This window comes from Bos indicus, chromosome 16 (genome assembly GCF_029378745.1).
Source record: "Bos indicus isolate NIAB-ARS_2022 breed Sahiwal x Tharparkar chromosome 16, NIAB-ARS_B.indTharparkar_mat_pri_1.0, whole genome shotgun sequence".
Classification (NCBI taxonomy): Eukaryota; Metazoa; Chordata; class Mammalia; order Artiodactyla; family Bovidae; genus Bos; species Bos indicus.
Window position 1 is genome coordinate 2,006,523 of NC_091775.1, and position 19,287 is coordinate 2,025,809.

A 19,287-nucleotide genomic window follows, 5' to 3' on the forward strand; every position below is an offset into this window, starting at 1 on the left:
CACCAGGGTTTAATGATGGGCCGTGAGGGCTGGCCTGCCCCTCCTTGGGCTGAGTGATGTCTGTGCGCCCACCCTGAGTCAGAGAGTGGGCTTAGTGGGCTAGAGACACTGAGTCTTGGGCACGTTCACAGCTTAGGGGTTTAATCTCTGCTTTTCCTCTCGTGGGCTCTGGGTCTCTGTTCCCAGCAGTCCTGACGGCTTCCTGCATTGGCTTGGGGATCGAGGTCAGTCCCTCGGCTCCGTCCGTCCTTCTGGACCTGGAGAGGTCCGGATGCGTCAGGGGAATGAGTCAGTGCGGGGTGGGCGCCTGCGAGATGTCTCCCATTTCCTTTCCAGCCCCCTCACCCAGTGATCCAAGTTCAAGGAGTGCATCTCTGCTGTTCAGACCATTGAACTGGTGCCTTGAAGCCTCTGGAACAGCTGTGGGAGGCAAGAATCATTACTCCAGACAAAGAGCGGGGAGCAGACTCAATATCCAGGTCATTATGAAGCCAGCCTTGAGAGCTGGAGTGCCAGGTGCAGGTATGGAGGGGGCTGCGGGGTGTGCCGGGGGTGGGCTTGTCGAGGGGCGGCCGAGGGCCTCCCTGGGCTTCTAGAGGGCTGTGTTCTCTTCACTCCAGGTGCTTCAGAGAGGGGAGGGGCGGGGCCGGGGACCACCCCCTGCCCCAAGAAAAGGACAGAGGCCCAGTTCTCCAGGAATCTGGCACTTTCTGCTGGGTCACTGAGACCCCTTAAGGCTCCGTTTCTTTGGCTCTAACAGGGAGCTGTTGACCGACACCATTCCCAACACCCACACCTTTGGCACAGCTGCTCACAGAACCCTCATCCGCTCTTGTCGGAGAAAAGGGGCTGAGACGGGCCAGCTGGGGAGGGGTTTTGAGGGGAGATGGGAAAGGATCCTCTGCAGCTTCACCAAGTCCGTGTGCTTCCCCCTCCCCAAGGACCACCACCAAGCCATTCACATGATTCACTTACCGCACTCAGGAAGGGGATGTTGGAGGCGCTGCCCAGGAAGCCAAAGGCAACAGGGAAAAAGCCCCTAGGAGCAGAGAGGCGGAGGGGGGATCAGGGATGAGCCGGAGGGGACGCTGAGGTCCTGCTACAGGCTCCAGCTTTGGCTCCTGGGAGAGCAGGCCCTTGGACCCTGGGTAGGCATGGCTCTGCACCCCTGCTTTTCAAGAGGCAGTACGGTGGGGTAGTTATGAATGAAGGCCTTGGGATCAGACTCCTGGGGTCCCATCTGGACTCCACCTCTCACTGGCCCTTGGGCAAATTCCTTAACACCTCTGAATCTGTTTTCAGTTGTAAAATGGGGTTAATAGTAATAGCATCCACATCTCCACAAAGAACTGCTTGGGAAATGTTTATTTTTGTTAGTCGTCTCTCCCTAGACTGGCTGTGAACCAGCAGCCACAGGTTTCCAAGCCCCGGCACGGATCACCACTGGGGGCTGTGCTCAGACTGTGCTCCCCACACCCCTCCCCTGGCAAGAATGGTGACCCTCCAAAGGGCTTGGGGGCACAGAGGCTGGTGTGGGGAGGGAATAGAGATCTGAATTCTGGCTGAGCTACTTCCTTTCCTTGGACCTCGGTTCCCTGAGGTCCACTTGCATTTCTGAGGTCTCTGGTAGCTGTGATTTTCTTCCCCCTTCAATGCTGCTGCAAGCTGTCTTTGTCAAGGTTTACTTTTGGCTAGAACTACTGAGTCTGCAGAGGCCCCACTCGCACTTTTGATCCACACTTGGATCAAGTTCAGATCCTCTGCATGCTCCTTGTGAGAGTTCAGGCAGCGGCAGCCTCTCTGGGCCTTGGTTTCCTTATCTACAAGAGGACAGCCCTACGGTGGGTTGTGGAGATGACAGAATGAGGGGAAAATTGTGAGCCTGCTCCGTGCCTGTGAGGGGCTTCGCAGATGTGAGTTCACTGTCCCTGTTCCCTGTCTGACTGCTAGACTTGTGGGCAGGTCCTGGGCCTCCTCTCTGGTGCTGGGCACAGTGATGGGCACACAGCAGGCACTCCATGTTTGCTGGTGGATGTGCCTGTTCCTCCAGCTCACAGTGTCCACCAGGGGCCCACCCCCGTCCCCAGCCCTTCTGAGTCTCCGCCTCTTTCGGGATAAAGTCTGGCTTCTGCACGCACTGCCAGTCACGCTGCCCACACCCGCTGGAGCCTGAGCTCAGCTGCTCAGAGGCCCTGGGGTGCCCATCGCGAGGCCCGGGACCTGTTCTCACCTGAAGAGGCTAAAGAAGCCATAGGTTTCCAGGCACATGCCCAAGAGAGGCCAGCGCAGCAGGACGATGACCACGCCCCCCAGGAAGAAGCTGGTGCCCTTGAATTTGTGCCTCTGGAAGAAGAAGGAGAACGTCCTCCTCAGGCCGATGATGAGAGAGAGGCCAGTCAGGAACAGCAGCTGTGAGGAGGGAGAGCAGTCAGGCAGGTGAGAGTGGGCACGCTGGCTCCGTGCCCCCGAGTCCGTGGCCAGGCACGGAGCCGCACCGGATGGGGGGCAGAGGGGTCGGGAGGGTGAGAGCAGGCACGCTGGCTCGGGACCCCCGCCCCCCGCAGAGTCCATGGCCAAGCCCAGAGCCGCACCAGATTGAGGGGCGGGACCTGCTCCTTCTTCAGACGCCGATGTATCAGTGAGGGCGAGCCAGCGGGAGCCCCGAGTTACTGGGGCTGGTGATGGGCAGAAGGGCCCAGAGACAGGGGACCCGAGGCCTTTGGAGGCCTCTCGCTTGTCACCCAGCCCAGCCTGGTTTCTTGGATCCCAAGCACTTCCTCACGTATGATATTTCTCGTCACACCTCCCAAGTAACATGGAAAAGACTCCATTTCACAGAGGCTGAAGCCAGGCCTGAGTAGGTTGGGCAGCCACACCCGAGTCCCAGGGAGCTGGCGGAGCCCCGGCCCTCCACCCCGCGGCCTGTCGCCACCTCAGCCAGGCTCCTCCCGAGCCCTGCGAGCGCCTCGGGCTCCTGTCAGACTGAGCTCTCAGCCCTCTTCCAGCATGTTCTGTGCTTTCCCGCCTTCTCCATACCTCTGCTCTAGCAGATCCACCCACCTGGAAGTGCTTTATCCTCCCCACACTCTTTCTTCTCTAAATTCTTTCTCGTCCTTCTCTCACTGTGCGTACTCTTTCCCCCAAGCACCTCTTTCTATATTAGGTGTATTTATCTTACAGTGACTTTACCACTGCCCCTGCCTTCCTCCCCAGCCATGAGGTTGATGTCACATTCCCCTCCCTGGGTGGTGGGATTCTGAAGGGAGGGCCAGTGTCGGATTCATCTGAATTCCCGCCCCCCACCCCCAGCCCAGGGCCTCACCCGGAGCTTAGCATGAGAATCCAGGTCCTCAGGTCCTCTGTGCCCGGGAGGCCTTATTGTCCATCCCCAGCCACCAGCCCTTGCCTGCCCAACGCAGGTGGCACATGATGCCTGGCTGGACCCAATCTGGGTAAACTTGGGGCCGACCCTCCCGGCAGTGGAGACCTCACGCAGGTTCACAGGGCTGGAAGACTCACATTTCCGAAGGCCAGCAGCACCGAATCAAAGTACAGGAGCATTCCAAAGAGGATGAAGAAGATGCCGAAGCCGGTGGTGCCCACACCAATCTCTGCAATGGGCAAGGAAGTTGTGGTGGGATGGGTTTGGGGAGCAAGCTGGGATGCTGCAGCTGCCCCCGTCGTCCCTGGACAGGTGCCCTCCGGGGGTGGGAGGCAGGGTGGCTCTGCTGTCACCCGGAACCTTGGCTTCCATGCTCTCAGAGAAGGATGGGAAGGAAGGGGCAGGTGGGCACAAGCCTCCGTTTAGCGCCTGGAAAGTGCTGCTGGGCCCTGCCCACACCCTGCCCTCACCACAGGAAGCCGGTGCTGCCCTCGCTGCTTCTATTTGCAGTTCCCTCTTGTCTTCAAGATCTTCTGACTTCTTCTCTGCCAGATCATTATCAGGGTTGTGACTCCGGCTGAACACAACCCGTTGCCTGCTCTGTCCCTGTTTTCTTGTAGTTGGGAGCCACTTGATGCCAGCTCACACCCGGGTGAAAGAGTAGCACCAAAGACTCATCGCCACAGCCCCAGAGGACCTCAGACCTGCTCAGCTGGCCTGCCCTATTGCTCAGGAGGCTTGTCCACAGCCCCAGAGGACCTCAGACCTGCTCAGCTGGCCTGCCCTATTGCTCAGGAGGCTTGTCCACAGCCCCAGAGGACCTCAGACCTGCTCAGCTGGCCTGCCCTATTGCTCAGGAGGCTTGTCCACAGCCCCAGAGGACCTCAGACCTGCTCAGCTGGCCTGCCCTATTGCTCAGGAGGCTTGTCCACAGCCCCAGAGGACCTCAGGCCTGCTCAGCTGGCCTGCCCTATTGCTCAGGAGGCTTGTCCACAGCCCCAGAGGACCTCAGACCTGCTCAGCTGGCCTGCCCTATTGCTCAGGAGGCTTGTCCTCCTGATGATTCTCACAGCCTCTCCTTTCTTTTCTAAACTGCTCTGGTCACCGACTTTCCAGTGATGACCCTTCACACTTGATAGGGAAACAGAAGTCATCGACCAGATCATCACCTGGAAGTCTGTACCGCAGCCAGCAAAGTGACTGCCCCATACTATTTCCCACAGAAGTTACACCATTCTACGTTCCTAGTAGTGATGTGCAAGGGATTCCAACTTCTCCACATCCTCACCAACACTTGTTACTTTCTGGTTTTTGCTCTGTTTTGTTTCTGATAGCATTCATCCTAAAGGGTGTGAAGTGGTATCTCACTGAGGCTGTGGTTTGCATTTCCTTGATGATTACTAATGTTGAGAATCTTTCATGCACTTGTTGGTCATTTGTGTATCTGTTTTGGAGAAGTGTCTATTTAAGGCCTTTGCTCATTTTTAAAACAGGTTGTTTGGATTTTTTATTGTTCAGTTATAGGAGTACTTTGTATATTTTGGATAGTAACCCCTTATCGGATATATGATAAATATTTTTCCTATTCCTATATTTCCTATCCTATTCAAATACTTTCTCCTATTCTGTAGGTTGCCTTTTCACTCTCTCGTGTCTTTTGATGCACAGGAGTCTTAAATTTTTATATAGTCCAATGTTTTTATTTTCTCTGTAGTTGCCTGAGCTTTTGGTATCACACCCAAGAAATAATTGCCGAATCGAGCATTGTGAAGCCTTTCTCTTATGTTTTCTTCTAAGAACTGTTTTAGATCTTACTTAGAGCTAAAATGAACTTTAATTTTTATATGTGGTGTAATGTAAGGCTCCAGCTTCATTCTTTTGCCTGTGAATATCCAGTTTCCCCAACATCATTTGTTGAAAAGACTGTCCCTTCTCCACTGAGTGGTCTTGGTGCCCTTGTTGAAAACCATGTGCCCAGGTATGCCAGGGCTTGTTTCTGGGCTCTCTTTTACATTCCATCCTTCTCTCTGTTTGTCTTCCTGCCAGTCTCACTGCTTTGATTACTGTAGCTTTGTAATAAGTTTCGAAATCAAGAAGTTTGAAACCTCCAACTTCGTTCTTCTTTTTCAAGATTGCTTTGGCTATTCAAGATTCCTTGAGATTCATGTGTATTTAAGAATGAATTTTTCTATTTCTGCAAAAAATGTCATTGGGATTTTGATAGATTATTGCAATAAATCTGTAGACTGCTCTGGATAGTATTGACAGCTTAACAACAACATTGTCTGCCAATCCACAAATATGGGTCTTTCTACATATTCAGTTCAGTTCAGTTCAGTTCAGTCGCTCAGTCGTGTCCGACTCTTTGCGACCCCATGAACTGCAGCACGCCAGGCCCCCTGTCCATCACCAACTCCCGGAGTTCACTCAGACTCACGTCCATCGAGTCAGTGATGCCATCCAGCCATCTTATCCTCTGTTGTCCTTCTCCCCCTGCCCCCGATCCCTCCCAGCATCAGAGTCTTTTCCAATGAGTCAACTCTTCGCATGAGGTGGCCAAAGTACTGGAGTTTCAGCTTTAGCATCATTCCTTCCAAAGAAATCCCAGGGCTGATCTCCTTCAGAATGGACTGGTTGGATCTCCTTGCAGTCCAAGGGACTCTCAAGAGTCTTCTCCAACACCACAGTTCAAAAGCATCAATTCTTTGGCGCTCAACCTTCTTCACAGTCCAACTCTCACATCCATACATGACCACAGGAAAAACCAGAGCCTTGACTAGACGGACCTTTGTTGGCAAAGTAATGTCTCTGCTTTTGAATATGCTATCTAGGTTGGTCATAACTTTCCTTCCAAGGAGTAAGCGTCTTTTAATTTCATGGCTGCAGTCACCATCTGCAGTGATTTTGGAGCCCCCAAAAATAAAGTCTGACACTGTTTCCACTGTTTCCCCATCTATTTTCCATGAAGTGATGGGACTAGATGCCATGATCTTCATTTTCTGAATGTTGAGCTTTAAGCCAACTTTTTCACTCTCCTCTTTCATATTCATCGAGAGGCTTTTTAGTTCCTCTTCACTTTCTGCCATAAGGGTGGTGTCATCTGCATATCTGAGGTGATTGATATTTCTCCCAGCAATCTTGATTCCAGCTTGTGTTTCTTCTAGCCCACAGTTCCTCATGATGTACTTTGCATATAAGTTAAATAAGCAGGGTGACAATATACAGCCTTGACGTACTCCTTTTCCTATTTGGAACCAGTCTGTTGTTTGATGTCCAGTTCTAACTGTTGCTTCCTGACCTGCATACACATTTCTCAAGAGGCAGGTCAGGTGGTCTGGTATTCCCATCTCTTTCAGAATTTTCCACAGTTTCTTGTGATCCACACAGTCAAAGGCTTTGGCATAGTCAATAAAGCAGAAATAGATGTTTTTCTGGAACTCTCTTGCTTTTTCCATGATCCAGCGGATGTTGGCAATTTGATCTCTGGTTCCTCTGCCTTTTCTAAAACCAGCTTGAATATCAGGAAGTTCACGGTTCACATGTTGCTGAAGCCTGGCTTGGAGAATTTTGAGCATTACTTTACTAGCGTGTGAGATGAGTGCAATTGTGCGGTAGTTTGAGCATTCTTTGGCATTGCCTTTCTTTGGGATTGGAATGAAAACTGACCTTTTCCAGTCCTGTGGCTACTGCTGAGTTTTCCAAATTTGCTGGAATATTCTACATATTAGCATCTTTTAAAATTTCTTTTAGCAACATTTTTTAGTTTTCAGGGTACAAGACTTTTGCCTCTTTAGTTAAGTTTATTCCTAAGGATTTTATTCTTTTTGATGCTATGGTAAAGGGAATCATGTTGCTTCCTTTTAAAAAAATTACTGATGAGGTACAACTTAAAGTTTACATTTTATTGTTTACATTGTTTTGCAACTCACTTTATTTACTTAATATAGCTAAAATGCCTTATTTTCTTTTTGTTGAATATGAAAATCATTTGTTACGATGAATAGAGAAAGAGCTAGAGTGTCTTTTTCAACTACAACATGTATAGCTTTATTAAAAATAGCTTAATTTTTAAAAAGAAAACGCATAGGTAAATTTTAAAAATAAAATTTTTACTGGACTTGTTAACTAACATCTCAGAACTGATCCTCAGCATCTCTGTGAAACTGGTATTACTGCCATGTTTCTATGTGTGTGTGCTCAGTCAGTCAGTCATGTCCAACTCTTTTTGACCCCATGGACTGTAGCTCACCAGACTCCTCTGTACATGGGGTTTTCCAGGCAAGAACACCGTAGTGGGTTGCCATTTCTACTCCAGGGGATCTTCCCAACCCAGGGATTGAACCTGCTATGTCTCCATAGAGCGTTGTAAAAAGTTGCTAAAAGTTTGGTTGTTAAGAGCAGAACTAAGAAAACAAAATAAAAACAGAATTATGAGGACAAGGCTTACTGGCTTCATTATATTTACAACTGAAAGAGAATGAAACACAATTGTCTTTCAGGTAATTAATCTTTCCTAATCTGTGCCCGTGGCTCAGTGGGTAAAGAATCTGCTTGAAATGCAGGAGACACAGTTTCGATCTCTGGGTTGGGAAGATCCCCTGGAGAAGGAAATAACAACCCATTCCAGTATTCTTGCCTGGAAATCCCATGGACAGAGGAGCCTGGAGGGCTACAGTCCATGGGGTCGCAAAAGAGTTGGACACGACTTAGTGACTAAACAAAAACAGCAACTTGTTATCATACAGATCTTAGGAGGAAATTAACACCGGTTCCAGTGTAGAAATAAGGCTAAAGGCCTTCCTTAAAAGAATCATTAAAAATACAGAAATGAGATTTGTACTGAAACCTCAGTCAACTCATATTCAAAAAAAAAAAAAAAAAAAGCCAGCCTAATTAGTTCTCCCTTTTGGCAGAGTTGGATTTGTTAGGAACCAGCACAGCATCATTTCTCTCAACATATTGCCCCGCCACCAGAATCCATCTGCAACAAAGAGCAATTCCTCCTGTTTCTGACAAACCTCTGTAATATATTCAAGCTTCCTATTTCTACCTTCTAGAATGCCTGCCCATATTAAATCTCTTAGAGCCCAAGACACTGGGCAAAATACAACCTCCTTGGTCGTTATGAAGTTTGTGTTCTTTCCATTGCATGATTTTTCTACCCTCAGGGACAATAAGGGCTTCCCCAGTGGCTCAGCAGTAAAGAATCAGCCTGCAATGCAGGAGACACAGGAGAGTGGGTTTGAGCTCTGGATCAGAAAGATCCCCTGGAGGAGGGCATGGCAACCCACTCCAATTTTCTTGCCAGGAAAATCCCATGGAGAGAGGGGCCTGGCAGGCTACGGTCCATGGGTTTGCAAAGAGTTGGACATGACTGAAGCAACTGAGCGTCCATGCATGAAGAGACAATAAACTGAGGATCAAGAAGTATTTCTACCTTGTTGTGATTATTTAACATGGGCCAGGATATTGTGGAGGAAGACCACAATCTGAATGACAAAAATATCTTAAGTTTTTATGACCACTATAAAAACCTCTTATTAGAGGTCAGGAGATTAACACTGATACATGACTACCATCCAGCGCTCAGCCCCATTCATGTTTCATCAGTTGTCCCTGTAATACCATTCCCAGCAAAAAGGTCCAGTTCAGGGTCACACGTGGCATGTGCTTGCCTTGTCTCTTCAGACTGTTATGTCTAGAACAGTTCTGCAGTCTCTCCTTGACAGGACCTTGACACTTGGAAGATCTGAGCCGGTCATCCAGTAGCACTCCCTCTATTTGGATTTGTCTGATGTCTCCGTGTGTCTGTATTCGGGTTATGCAGAAATATCAGCAAGAGGTGATGCCGTGTTCTCCTCCTGCCACTGTCGGTGACGCACGATTCCCGTTTGACCGCTACTGAGGGCGTTTCTTGAAGTCGGAGTCTGCAGGACCCTCCACATAAAGTGACTCTCCAGCTCCCACCACGACCCTGCCAGACGCCCCCCTCCTCCTGGCCAGCTGAACCCCACCCAGCGTGAACCCTCCAACCTGGGGAGCGCTCTGACGCCCGCCCTGGGCACTGCCCCGCTTCCGCAGTACGGCTTTAGGACGGAATTGTTGAAGAAGGAGGGAAAGGGGAAGAGAAAGAGCCTGTTTCTCTTTACAGAATTAGCAGCTCTGACTAATAGTAGTCATTGTTAACACTGGTGAGCGCATGGTGCCAGGCAGTCTAAGCGCTTCATGCGTATTAACTCATCTCGTCTTCATAACTGCCTATGCGGTAGGTATGCGTGCCCCCCATTTCACAGACAGAACTGAAACGTGAATGGTGTTAACCTGGGCCCTGGGGTGCACAGCCAGCAGCAGCAGAACCAGGGTGTGAACCCAGCAGACTGACTCTAGAGAAGTGACTTGAACGCCCTGTCCAGCCCACTCCTGCCCCCACCCCCTCTGCAGGAACTGCTCTGGCCAGGGTCTCCGACATCCAAAGTGCAAAGGATAGGGGTCGGGCCTCCTCTGTCAGCAGCTGGCCAGCCCCTTCTTGCAGCATCCTCTAGTGGGCTCCGAGACACCATATTCTCGATTTCTTCCTGCTATTCTGGCCGCTCCTCCCAGGCTTCTTTGCCAGCTCCCCTTTCTCTCTCTCCCTCCCGGGGTCTGAACTACTCAGGGCTTCAGCTCCAGCTCATTTCTCTTCTCAGTCTAGTTGCACATGGACTCCCACTTCTTTAAGTATCTCCTGTGTGCTGACAATGTCGATATTTCTCTCTCTAGCTCTTGGCTTCTTTGAGCCTCCAAACTCATATCCAGCTGCCTACTTGGCATATCTGCATGTTTTTCTCTCTTCAGGACATCTTGAACTCAACAGGTCCAAACTGAGCTATTGGTTTCCTTCCTTAAAGCTGCACTTGGCTCAGTTTTCCCCAAATGAATAAAATGTCGTCACCATCCACCCCGCAGCTCAAGGCAGAAGCCCAGTGGCCTCACAGCTCCGCCACCCCCTCCCCATTCGATCCACAGGTGAGTGTTATCGCTCCTTCCTCCCAAGTGTATCTTGAAAGCTGTCCGTTCCTCTCCACGCTTACGACTTAATTCTAAACCACCATTTCCTCTTTCCTGCACTCTGCGACATTCCCCAGTTAGTCTCCTGCTGCGTTCCTGCCCCCGTGATCCCTTCTCCATACAGTCGTCAGGGGTCTTGGAAAACATGCAGTCTACTCGTATTAGTGCATCGGACAATCCGTCATGGCTTCCCGTGGGCTTAGAAGGAAAGAGTCCTCCCAGCCGTGCCTCGGCTCCCGGGCCCATCACGGGGCCTCGGCTTGCTTTTCCGACTGCATCTCCTGGAGCAGGGCAGGCAAGAGTATGATCCTCGCCCTCCACACTCCGAGCACATCCTTGTTTCCAGGACGGGCCTTCCTACCTCAGGGCCTCTGTACACAGGGCTGCTTCCCACTTGTTATCTGGCTGACACACACTCCGCCTTCAGGTCTCAACGTAAATGTCAGTTTCTCAGGGAAGTCTGGTCCTCTCTCCATTCCTGACTTAATTTGGTTGCCTCATTTTTCTCTCTCGCAGGACTGACTTAGCACATTCTTCTCAGAACTTAGCACATTCTTCTTAGAACTTTGCACATTTTGGTTTAATAAAATGTAGGCTTGTCCCTGGGCTCAGGCCTCAGCCCTCTTTATTTTTCCTCCAGGTCAGTGTTTCTCAACTTGGTGGGTTGGGGGAGGGCTGATAGATGGTGGTTGGCAATTCTGTTCGCAAGAAGGAAATGGCAACCCACTCCAGTGTTCTTGCCTGGAGAATCCCAGGGACGGGGGAGCCTGGTGGGCTGCTGTCTATGGGGTCACACAGAGTCCAACACGACTGAAGTGACTTAGCTGCAGTAGCAGCAGCAGACAGGCTGATGGTCACAGTCGGTGGTGAGAGTGTGCTACTGCCATCTAGTGGGGAGAGGCCAGGGATGCTGCTAAAATCCTATCACAGGAAGTTCATTTCAGTTCAGTTCAGTCCTCAGTCCGACTTCTTGCGACCCAATGAATCGAAGCACGCCAGGCCTCCCTGTCCATCACCAACTCCTGGAGTTCACTCAAACTCATGTCCATCGAGTCGGTGATGCCATCCAGCCATCTCATCCTCTGTCGTCCCCTTCTCCTCCTGCCCCCGATCCCTCCCAGCATCAGAGTCTTTTCCAATGAGTCAACTCTTCGCATGAGGTGGCCAAAGTACTGGAGTTTCAGCTTTAGCATCATTCCTTCCAAAGAACACCCAGGACTGATCTCCTTTAGGACGGAGTGGTTGGATCTCCTTGCAGTCCAAGGGACTCTCAAGAGTCTTCTCCAACACCACAGTTCAAAAGCATCAATTCTTTGGCGCTCAGCCTTCTTCATAGTCCAGCTCTCACATCCATACATGACCACAGGAAAAACCATAGCCTTGACTAGACGGACCTTTGTTGACCAAGTAATGTCTCTGCTTTTGAATATGCTATCTAGGTTGGTCATAACTTTCCTTCCAAGGAGTAAATGTCTTTCAATTTCGTGGCTGCAGTCACCATCTGCAATGATTTTGGACCCCCCTAAAACAAAGAACTGAAAGTCACGTCCGACTCTTTGTGACCCCACGGACTAATCCATGGAGTTCTCCAGGCCAGAATGCTGGAGTGGGTAGCCTTTCCCTTCTCCAGGGTATCTTCCTAACCCAGGAATTGAACCCAGGTCTCCCGCATTGCAGGCGGGTTCTTAACCAGCTGAACCACAAGGGGAGCCCACAAGGGAAGAATACTCAAGTGGGTAGCCTATCTCTTCTCCAGTGGAACTTCCCAACCCAGGAATCGAAATGGGGTCTCCTGCCTTGCAAAGAACTACCCTGCCCGCAAATGTCAGTAGTGGGGAGGCTGAGAAAGTGTGCGCCAGACAACCTCTTGGTTTAAATACTATCCGTATGCTGGCAATTCCCAGATTTCTCTCCCTTCCAGACTCATATACCTGACTACCTACTTGACCACAAACTCAGCATGTTTAAAACCCAACTCCTGCTTTCCTTCTCAACCCTTCTAATTGCTCAGGCTGTAAATATTGGAGGCACTCCTGAGTTCTTTCTCTCACACCCCACATCCAATCCACAGCAAGCCCTTTGGGCAGTTTGCTCAGCGCACGCCTAGCACTATTTCCCACCACTTTGATGCTACCACCCTGGTCTCCCCACCATCTATCAGCTCAGAGCGTCTCCCCGTCACCGTCTCCTGCCTCTTACCCGGCCTCTCTGTTGCTGTCTACTCTCAGGCCAGTACTCAGAGGGATCTTTTAAAAACGTAAGCAGATCTACCACTCCTCTGCACAAACTCTTCTAACGGCTTCCTGTCTTCTGCAGATGAAGCTGGAATCCTCACGCAGCCTGGCTGCTGGGTGGCCTCCTGACCAGCCTCCTGCCGCTCTCCCGTCCTCGCTGAGCTTCACCCACTCTAGCCGCCTTGTGTTCCTACCCAATGCCTCCGGGCTTTGGCCCTGGTGTTCCCCTCTCCCAAGAAGATCTCTCCCTCCATACAGCTACGTGGCTTTGCCCCCTCAATTCCCATGCACTTTCCCTGGGGAGTTTAGTGACCACTCTATACAAAGCAGTAACCCCTCCTACTCGTCACTCGCACGCCTCTTTACCCTGTTTTATTTTTGTCCAGAGGGTGTATCACCACCTGACAAACTACATACTGACCTCTTCATCAGCTAGTTACCTGTTTCCTCATCCTGGAGTATAAGCAGAGAATATATGTTTCATGCATTGGTGCATACGCTGTGCCCAACACAGTGCTTCGCACATAGAGGAGACAGTGAATGAATGGATACTGTCTCCAGTTCACGGATGAGACACTGGCTTTAAGTAACTCACCCAAGCGAAACTCACAGAGCCACAGTTCTCATCACTTTTCCCGGCCCTGGGGACTACCTCCCTGTCCTCTCTCGGCAAGAAATGGGAAAGACACTTAGGAGTGAAGACAGGGTGATTTAGGGAGAGGATTTGAGTTTAGTTTCTGATAAGAAGGTGCCAGGGCTACAGGAGACTTTAACAGTTTGTGGGGGAAAAAGTCTGAATAAGAGGCCTTCTAGGTTCACCCTTGCAGTACCCCCAGTTTCAGAATCCTGAATGGGGATGGGATCAAAGTGGTGAGCCTGCCAGTTCCTCTGGGCAGCAGCCTCTGGCCTCCTGGGAGCCCTGAGCAGCCCCCACCCCGGACGGCAGGGATCCCAGCTGGCCTCAGCCCTGCGGCCTGGAGGAGGCCAACGTGGCAGCTCCCAGCCACTGGCTCCGGAGGTCACCTTGCAGGTTCTCCAGGGCCAGCCAGGCTGGGAGGGGCCGCACCTCCCCGCGCCCCAGCCCAGCCCCCTCAGAAGCATGGGCCCAGCCCCCAGCACTCACTCTGCCATTCGGTAATGGAGATCATGTCGAGGGCTGCCTGGGGAACGCTCCAGGAGGAAGCTGGCCAGGGGCAAGGAGCCCTGGGGACCGAACCTGGACATGCTCAAGGGAAGCTGACCCTTGGTAAGTTGTGAAATGAGCCTCTGGCAAATCATTAACACAGACACACACCTACATGCACACAGACACACACACACTCACCCACATACACTCACATACAGGGCTGCTTAAAGTCACAGTTTCTCCCGGAGGGCACTGCTCCCTCCCTCTGGGAAGTCCACACCCATCTGACTCCTGTAATTCCTCCCAACCCATCCACTGAGGCTGAGTTCTGCAGTTTCCATCTCTCTGGCAAATCTTGGACTGTTTAGGGAAGAACTGTTTAGGGAAGTACCTGGCTTCCTTACATGGTTTGGTAGATGGTGTGGGAAGAGTTGGGATCTGTTTCTCTTTGGGAAAGTACTATTAATAAATTCATTTGTTGATTAAATTCATTAATAAATGCAGTATGAACTCAGAAATGAAGTCAAAAGCAGTATTACCGTAATACCTCCAGCCAGTGTTAAGGGATGCATAATGCAAATTCAAGTTGGAACCAACCAAAAAAGATAGCCCACAACCAAAGGCAAAGGAGAAGCCGCAACACGATGGTAGGAGGGGTGCAATCGCGTTTAAGATCAAACCTCATGCCCCCCAGAGATGCTGGGAGGGCACAAACAAAACCTTGCGTGCACCAGGACCGAGGGAGAGGAGCAGTGACCCCCACAAGAGATGGGCCAGACCTGCCGTGGTGTCTGAAGGTCTCCTGCAGGGGCCTGCTGCAGGGACAGGGGCTCCGGCAGCAGCAGTCCTGGGAGGTGCGGCCTGTGGCCCAGGTCCTCTTGGAGGAGTCACCATGAGCCCCACTGTCGGGCCGCCAGGCGGGCGACTCACAAACTGGAGGACAATCATACCAAAGAAGTTCTCACTGCTCTGAAGGTTCCAGGCCCCACCAGACTACCCAAGTAAAGGGACTCAGTATCCCCGGGGAATCTGCCTTTGAAGAGCAGCGAGATTTGATTGCAGAACTTCCATAGGGCTGGTGAAACAGAGACTCTTGGCGGGCACGAACAAAATCTTGTGCACACCAGGACCCAGGAGAAGGGAGCAATGACCCCACAAGAGACTGAGCCAGACTTGCCTGTGTGTGTGGGAGTCTCTGGTGGGGTGTGGGTCGACAGCACGGGGTCAGGGCACTGGCCACAGCAGTCCTGGGAGGCGCAGGGTGCTGGTGTAAGTCCTTTTGAAGGAGGTCGCCATTACAGTCATTACCCCTACCAGTTTGGCCTCAGGCCAAACTACATGGAGGGAACACAGCCCCACCCATCAGCAGAAAATTAGATTAAAGATTTACTGGGCATGGCCCTGCCCACCAGAGCAAGACCCAGTTTTCCCCACAGCCAGTCCCTCCCATCAGGAAGGGTCCACAAGCCTCTTATACTCATCCATCAGAGGGCAGACAGAAAGAAAACCAGAATTACAGGAAACTAACCGAATTGATCCCATGGACCACAGCCTCGCCTAACTCAATGAAACTATGAGCCATGCTGTGTAGGGCCACCCAAGACAGGCGGGTCATGGTGGAGAGTTCTGACAAAACGTGGTCCACGGGAGAAGGGGATGGCGAACCACTTCAGCTTTCTTGCCTTGAGAACCCCATGAACAGGATGAGATGGCTGGAGGGCATCACTGACTCAGTGGACATGAGTTTGAGCAGACTCCAGGAAACGGTGAGGGACGTGGAAGCCTGGCGCGCCGCAGTCCATGGGGTCGCCAAGAGTCGGACACAACTGAGCGACTGAACAACAATGTTAATAGATTCATCTTGTAAGCAGTTGGATCGCTTTGTGCTGATGCCCACGCTAGACGCCGGGGGCGACAAGCAGCTAATTGAGACCTGTTGCTGACCGTCTGAGAGCGCCAGATTCAGTTGACTCTAGGGCAGAATGTCCCAAGGGTGTTAGACACACAGCTTCGCCCCTTTCCCCCAGCGTTGTCCGGCTCTGGACTGTGAGGCTGAGCTGTGGAAAGACGAATCTAGGCTTGGGGTGGGGCTGGACAACGAGTCAGGACGCTTGGTTCTAGCCCGCCCACCTGCTGTGTAGATGCGGCTGCATCCCTCCGCCCTCTCTGAGCCTGAAAAAGGAGAAGCTGACCGGTTCCTAACCTCCTCTCTCTCTCGGTGGAGAGCAGTGGCTTTCAATCCCATTAGAGCTGGCATCCCCTTTGCAACATGCCCTCTATCCTGTAGTGCAGTTTCATAGATGATATGACCAGTCCACAGCCTTCATTTAAACACCTCAAAGGTAATTATAATAAAGAAGAAAATATTACCATAAGACACAATGTCTCCATATGTAACTGTTCAGTTCAGTTCAGTTCAGTTGCTCAGTGATGTCCAACTCTTTGCGACCCCATGAATCACAGCACACCAGGACTCCCTGTCCATCACCAACTCCCGGAGTTCACTCAAACTCACATCCATCGAGTTGGTGATGCCATCCAGCCATCTCATCCTCTGTCATCCCCTTCTCCTCCTGCCCCCAATCCCTCCCAGCATCAGAGTCTTTTCCAATGAGTCAACTCTTTGCATGAGGTGGCCAAAGTACTGGAGTTTCAGCTTTAGCATCATTCCTTCCAAAGAACACCCAGGACTGATCTCCTTTAGAATGGACTGGTTGGATCTCCTTGCAGTCCAAGGGACTCTCAAGAGTCTTCTCCAACACCACAGTTCAAAAGCATCAATTCTTCGGCGTTCAGCTTTCTTCACAGTCTAACTCTCACATCCATACATGACCACTGGAAAAACCATAGCCTTGACTAGACGGACTTTTGTTGGCAAAGTAATGTCTCTGCTTTTGAATATGCTATCTAGGTTGGTCATAACTTTTCTTCCAAGGACTAAGCGTCTTTTAATTTCATGGCTGCAGTCACCATCTGTTAGACAAGACTTAACAGAAGACATAAAGTAGGCAGATTGCTTGCACCTAATTGTAATAAGTTTGAATTTAAGAGAAATAGAAGACTTGGGCCACCCTTCCAAAAAAAAAAAAAACAAAACACCAAATTACCCCTCTCTATATACAAAAAAATCAAAAGAGCAGTAGGGAGTGAACACTAGAATAAAAACTGTTAGGTAGGTAAAAACAGACCAGAGGTCTTTGCACATATACAAATAAAAGAGGGAAATAACCTTCACTGAAGTACAGCTAACATAGCAAAGCAAGTTAAAGATGACAAAGTGAGAAAATGGAGGGAATACAATGTGAGTGCAGACAGACAGTCTGAGGGACCTCCCTGGAGGTCTGGTGGTTAGGGTTTGGCTCTCTCACTGCTGGGGCCCATGTTCCCTGGTCAGGCAACTGAAATCCCCCAAGCCACCCAAAACCACAAACCAAAAACCGGATTTGATGTGTGCTGTTAAAAATAGCTCCCCGTGTTACCACATGGGATGGGGCAGTGGAAACATGTCACAGACACATAGATCTGTGCTTTACTTTTCTTAAGATTTTTTTTAATATGGACTATTTTTAGTCTTTATTGAATTTGTTACAATATTGCTTCTTCTTCTTTTTTTTTTTTTTTAATGTTTTTTTTGGCATTTTGGTGTGCAGGGGATGTGGGATCTCAGCTCCCCAGCCAGGGGTTAAACTCACACCCCCTGCATTGGAAGGCGAAGCTGTAACCACCGGGCCACCAGGGAAGTCCCCACAGATCTGTGTTTTGAAACACCATCGTGTGTTCAGGCAAACTTCAATCTGGGGGATCTTAAAAGGCCTTGGAGATCATATATTTCCAAAGGGCAATATAGGAAGGATTGGAAAGAGAAGTGGTGATATAAGCTGTTTAAAGCAATTGAATATGCACCCTGAGAAAAACAGCAGGCAATTCCCCCAAACATTTCCATATGCAATTGTTACAACATAGATGTTCATCTTTGGGCTGTAAAAACTTAAAAAATATGAAGGAGGCAATACTGTAATATGAAATAATGTCTAAAAACAGGTATTAAGGAGAGCCAAGGAGACCTTGCATCTCAAGAATCTTTGCTTTAATAATATTTGGTTCTCTCAGAGCTCCTCTGTTAACTGTTTGCAATCAGCCTCTGCTTTTTTAGTAAGACCACTGCATTGGAACCAAATATACAGTAGTTGCAGTGTTAGAATCCGTTGTATAGACAATGATTGGAGTAGATTATTCAATCATTTTGAGACAATGTCTTTATTCCATTTAAGTGTCTTCTCCATAATAAGCATCTCTTAACTTACTGACGGAGAAGGCAATGGCACCCCACTCCAGTACTCTTGCCTGGAAAATCCCATGGAGGAACCTGGTAGGCTGCAGTCCATGGGGTCGAGAAGAGTCGGACACGACTGAGCGACTTCACTTTCACTTTTCCTTTCATGCATTGGAGAAGGAAATGCCAACCCACTCCAGTGTTCTTGCCTGGAGAATCCCAGGGACGGGGGAGCCTGGTGGGCTGCCATCTATGGGGTCGCACAAAGTCGGACACGACTGAAGTGACTTAGCAGCAGCAGCAACTTCCTGAGTTATTCAGAAAACTAATTTTTTAAAAAATTAGAAGCATGCAAAAACTTTTTAGAACTATTATGAATTGTAATATGACTGACTTACACTGGTAGTGGATTTAGTCTACTTGTTTAAAGTTATACAGCAACAGTTAGAACTGGACACAGAACAACAGACTGGTTCCAAATAGGAAAAGGAGTACGTCAAGGCTGTATATTGTCACCCTGCTTATTTAACTTCTATGCAGAGTACATCATGAGAAACGCTGGGCTGAAAGAAGCCCAAGCTGGACTCAAGATTGCCGGGAGAAATATCAATAACCTCAGATGTGCAGATGACACCACCCTTATGGCAGAAAGTGAAGAGGACCTAAAAAGCCTCTTGCTGAAAGTGAAAGTGGAGAGTGAAAAAGTTGGCTTAAAGCTCAACATTCAGAAAACGAAGATCATGGCATCCGGTCCCATCACTTCTTGGGAAATAGATGGGGAAACAGTGGAAACAGTGTCAACTTTATTTTTTGGGCTCCAAAATCACTGCAGATGGTGATTGCAGCCGTGAAATTAAAAGACGCTTACTCCTTGGAAGGAAAGTTATGGCCAACCTAGATAGCATATTGAAAAGCAGAGACATTACTTTGCCAACAAAAGTCCGTCTAGTCAAGGCTATGGTTTTTCCTGTGGTCATGTATGGATGTGAGAGTTGGACTGTGAAGAAAGCTGAGCACCAAAGAATTGATGCTTTTGAACTGTGGTGTTGGAGAAGACTCTTGAGAGTCCCTTGGACTGCAAGGAGGTCCAACCAGTCCATCCTAAAGGAGATCAGTCCTGGGTGTTCATTGGAAGGACTGATGTTGGAGCTGGAACTCCAGTACTTTGGCCACCTCATGCTAAGAGCTAACTCATTGGAAAAGATCCTGATGCTGGAAGGGATTG

At 49.9% G+C, this 19,287-nt stretch overlaps 1 protein-coding gene across 3 annotated transcripts; it reads right to left on the bottom strand.

Annotated features, from left to right (window-relative positions):
- Nucleotides 1-120: 120 nt before the first annotated feature.
- On the bottom strand, nucleotides 121-15,101 carry GOLT1A (golgi transport 1A). Of its 3 annotated transcripts, none has more exons than XM_070767753.1 (5): nucleotides 14,967-15,101; nucleotides 3,520-3,611; nucleotides 2,231-2,409; nucleotides 976-1,039; nucleotides 121-420 (listed from the first exon to the last, which is right to left on the bottom strand). In XM_070767753.1, the coding sequence occupies exons 2-5, from the start codon at nucleotides 3,559-3,561 to the stop codon at nucleotides 382-384; spliced, it is 324 nt and encodes a 107-aa protein (XP_070623854.1). In that variant the 5' UTR covers nucleotides 3,562-3,611; nucleotides 14,967-15,101; the 3' UTR covers nucleotides 121-381. The 3 variants fall into 3 exon arrangements, with proteins under 3 accessions (XP_070623854.1, XP_019832510.1, XP_019832509.2); XM_019976951.2 differs by lacking the exon at nucleotides 14,967-15,101 and adding an exon at nucleotides 13,787-13,941 and having other exon boundaries at nucleotides 2,231-2,343; XM_019976950.2 differs by lacking the exon at nucleotides 14,967-15,101 and adding an exon at nucleotides 13,787-13,941.
- Nucleotides 15,102-19,287: the final 4,186 nt, after the last annotated feature.

Excerpts from the sequence above, each read along its gene's own strand:
- GOLT1A (XM_019976950.2), bottom strand. The coding sequence starts at position 13,811 with ATGATCTCCATTACCGAATGGCAGA. Across the intron at positions 3,612-13,786 it reads CTCCATTACCGAATGGCAGA|AGATTGGTGTGGGCACCACC; the intron begins GTGAGTGCTGGG and ends TGCCCATTGCAG. Across the intron at positions 421-975 it reads ACATCCCCTTCCTGAGTGCG|CTGTTCCAGAGGCTTCAAGG; the intron begins GTAAGTGAATCA and ends TGCCTCCCACAG.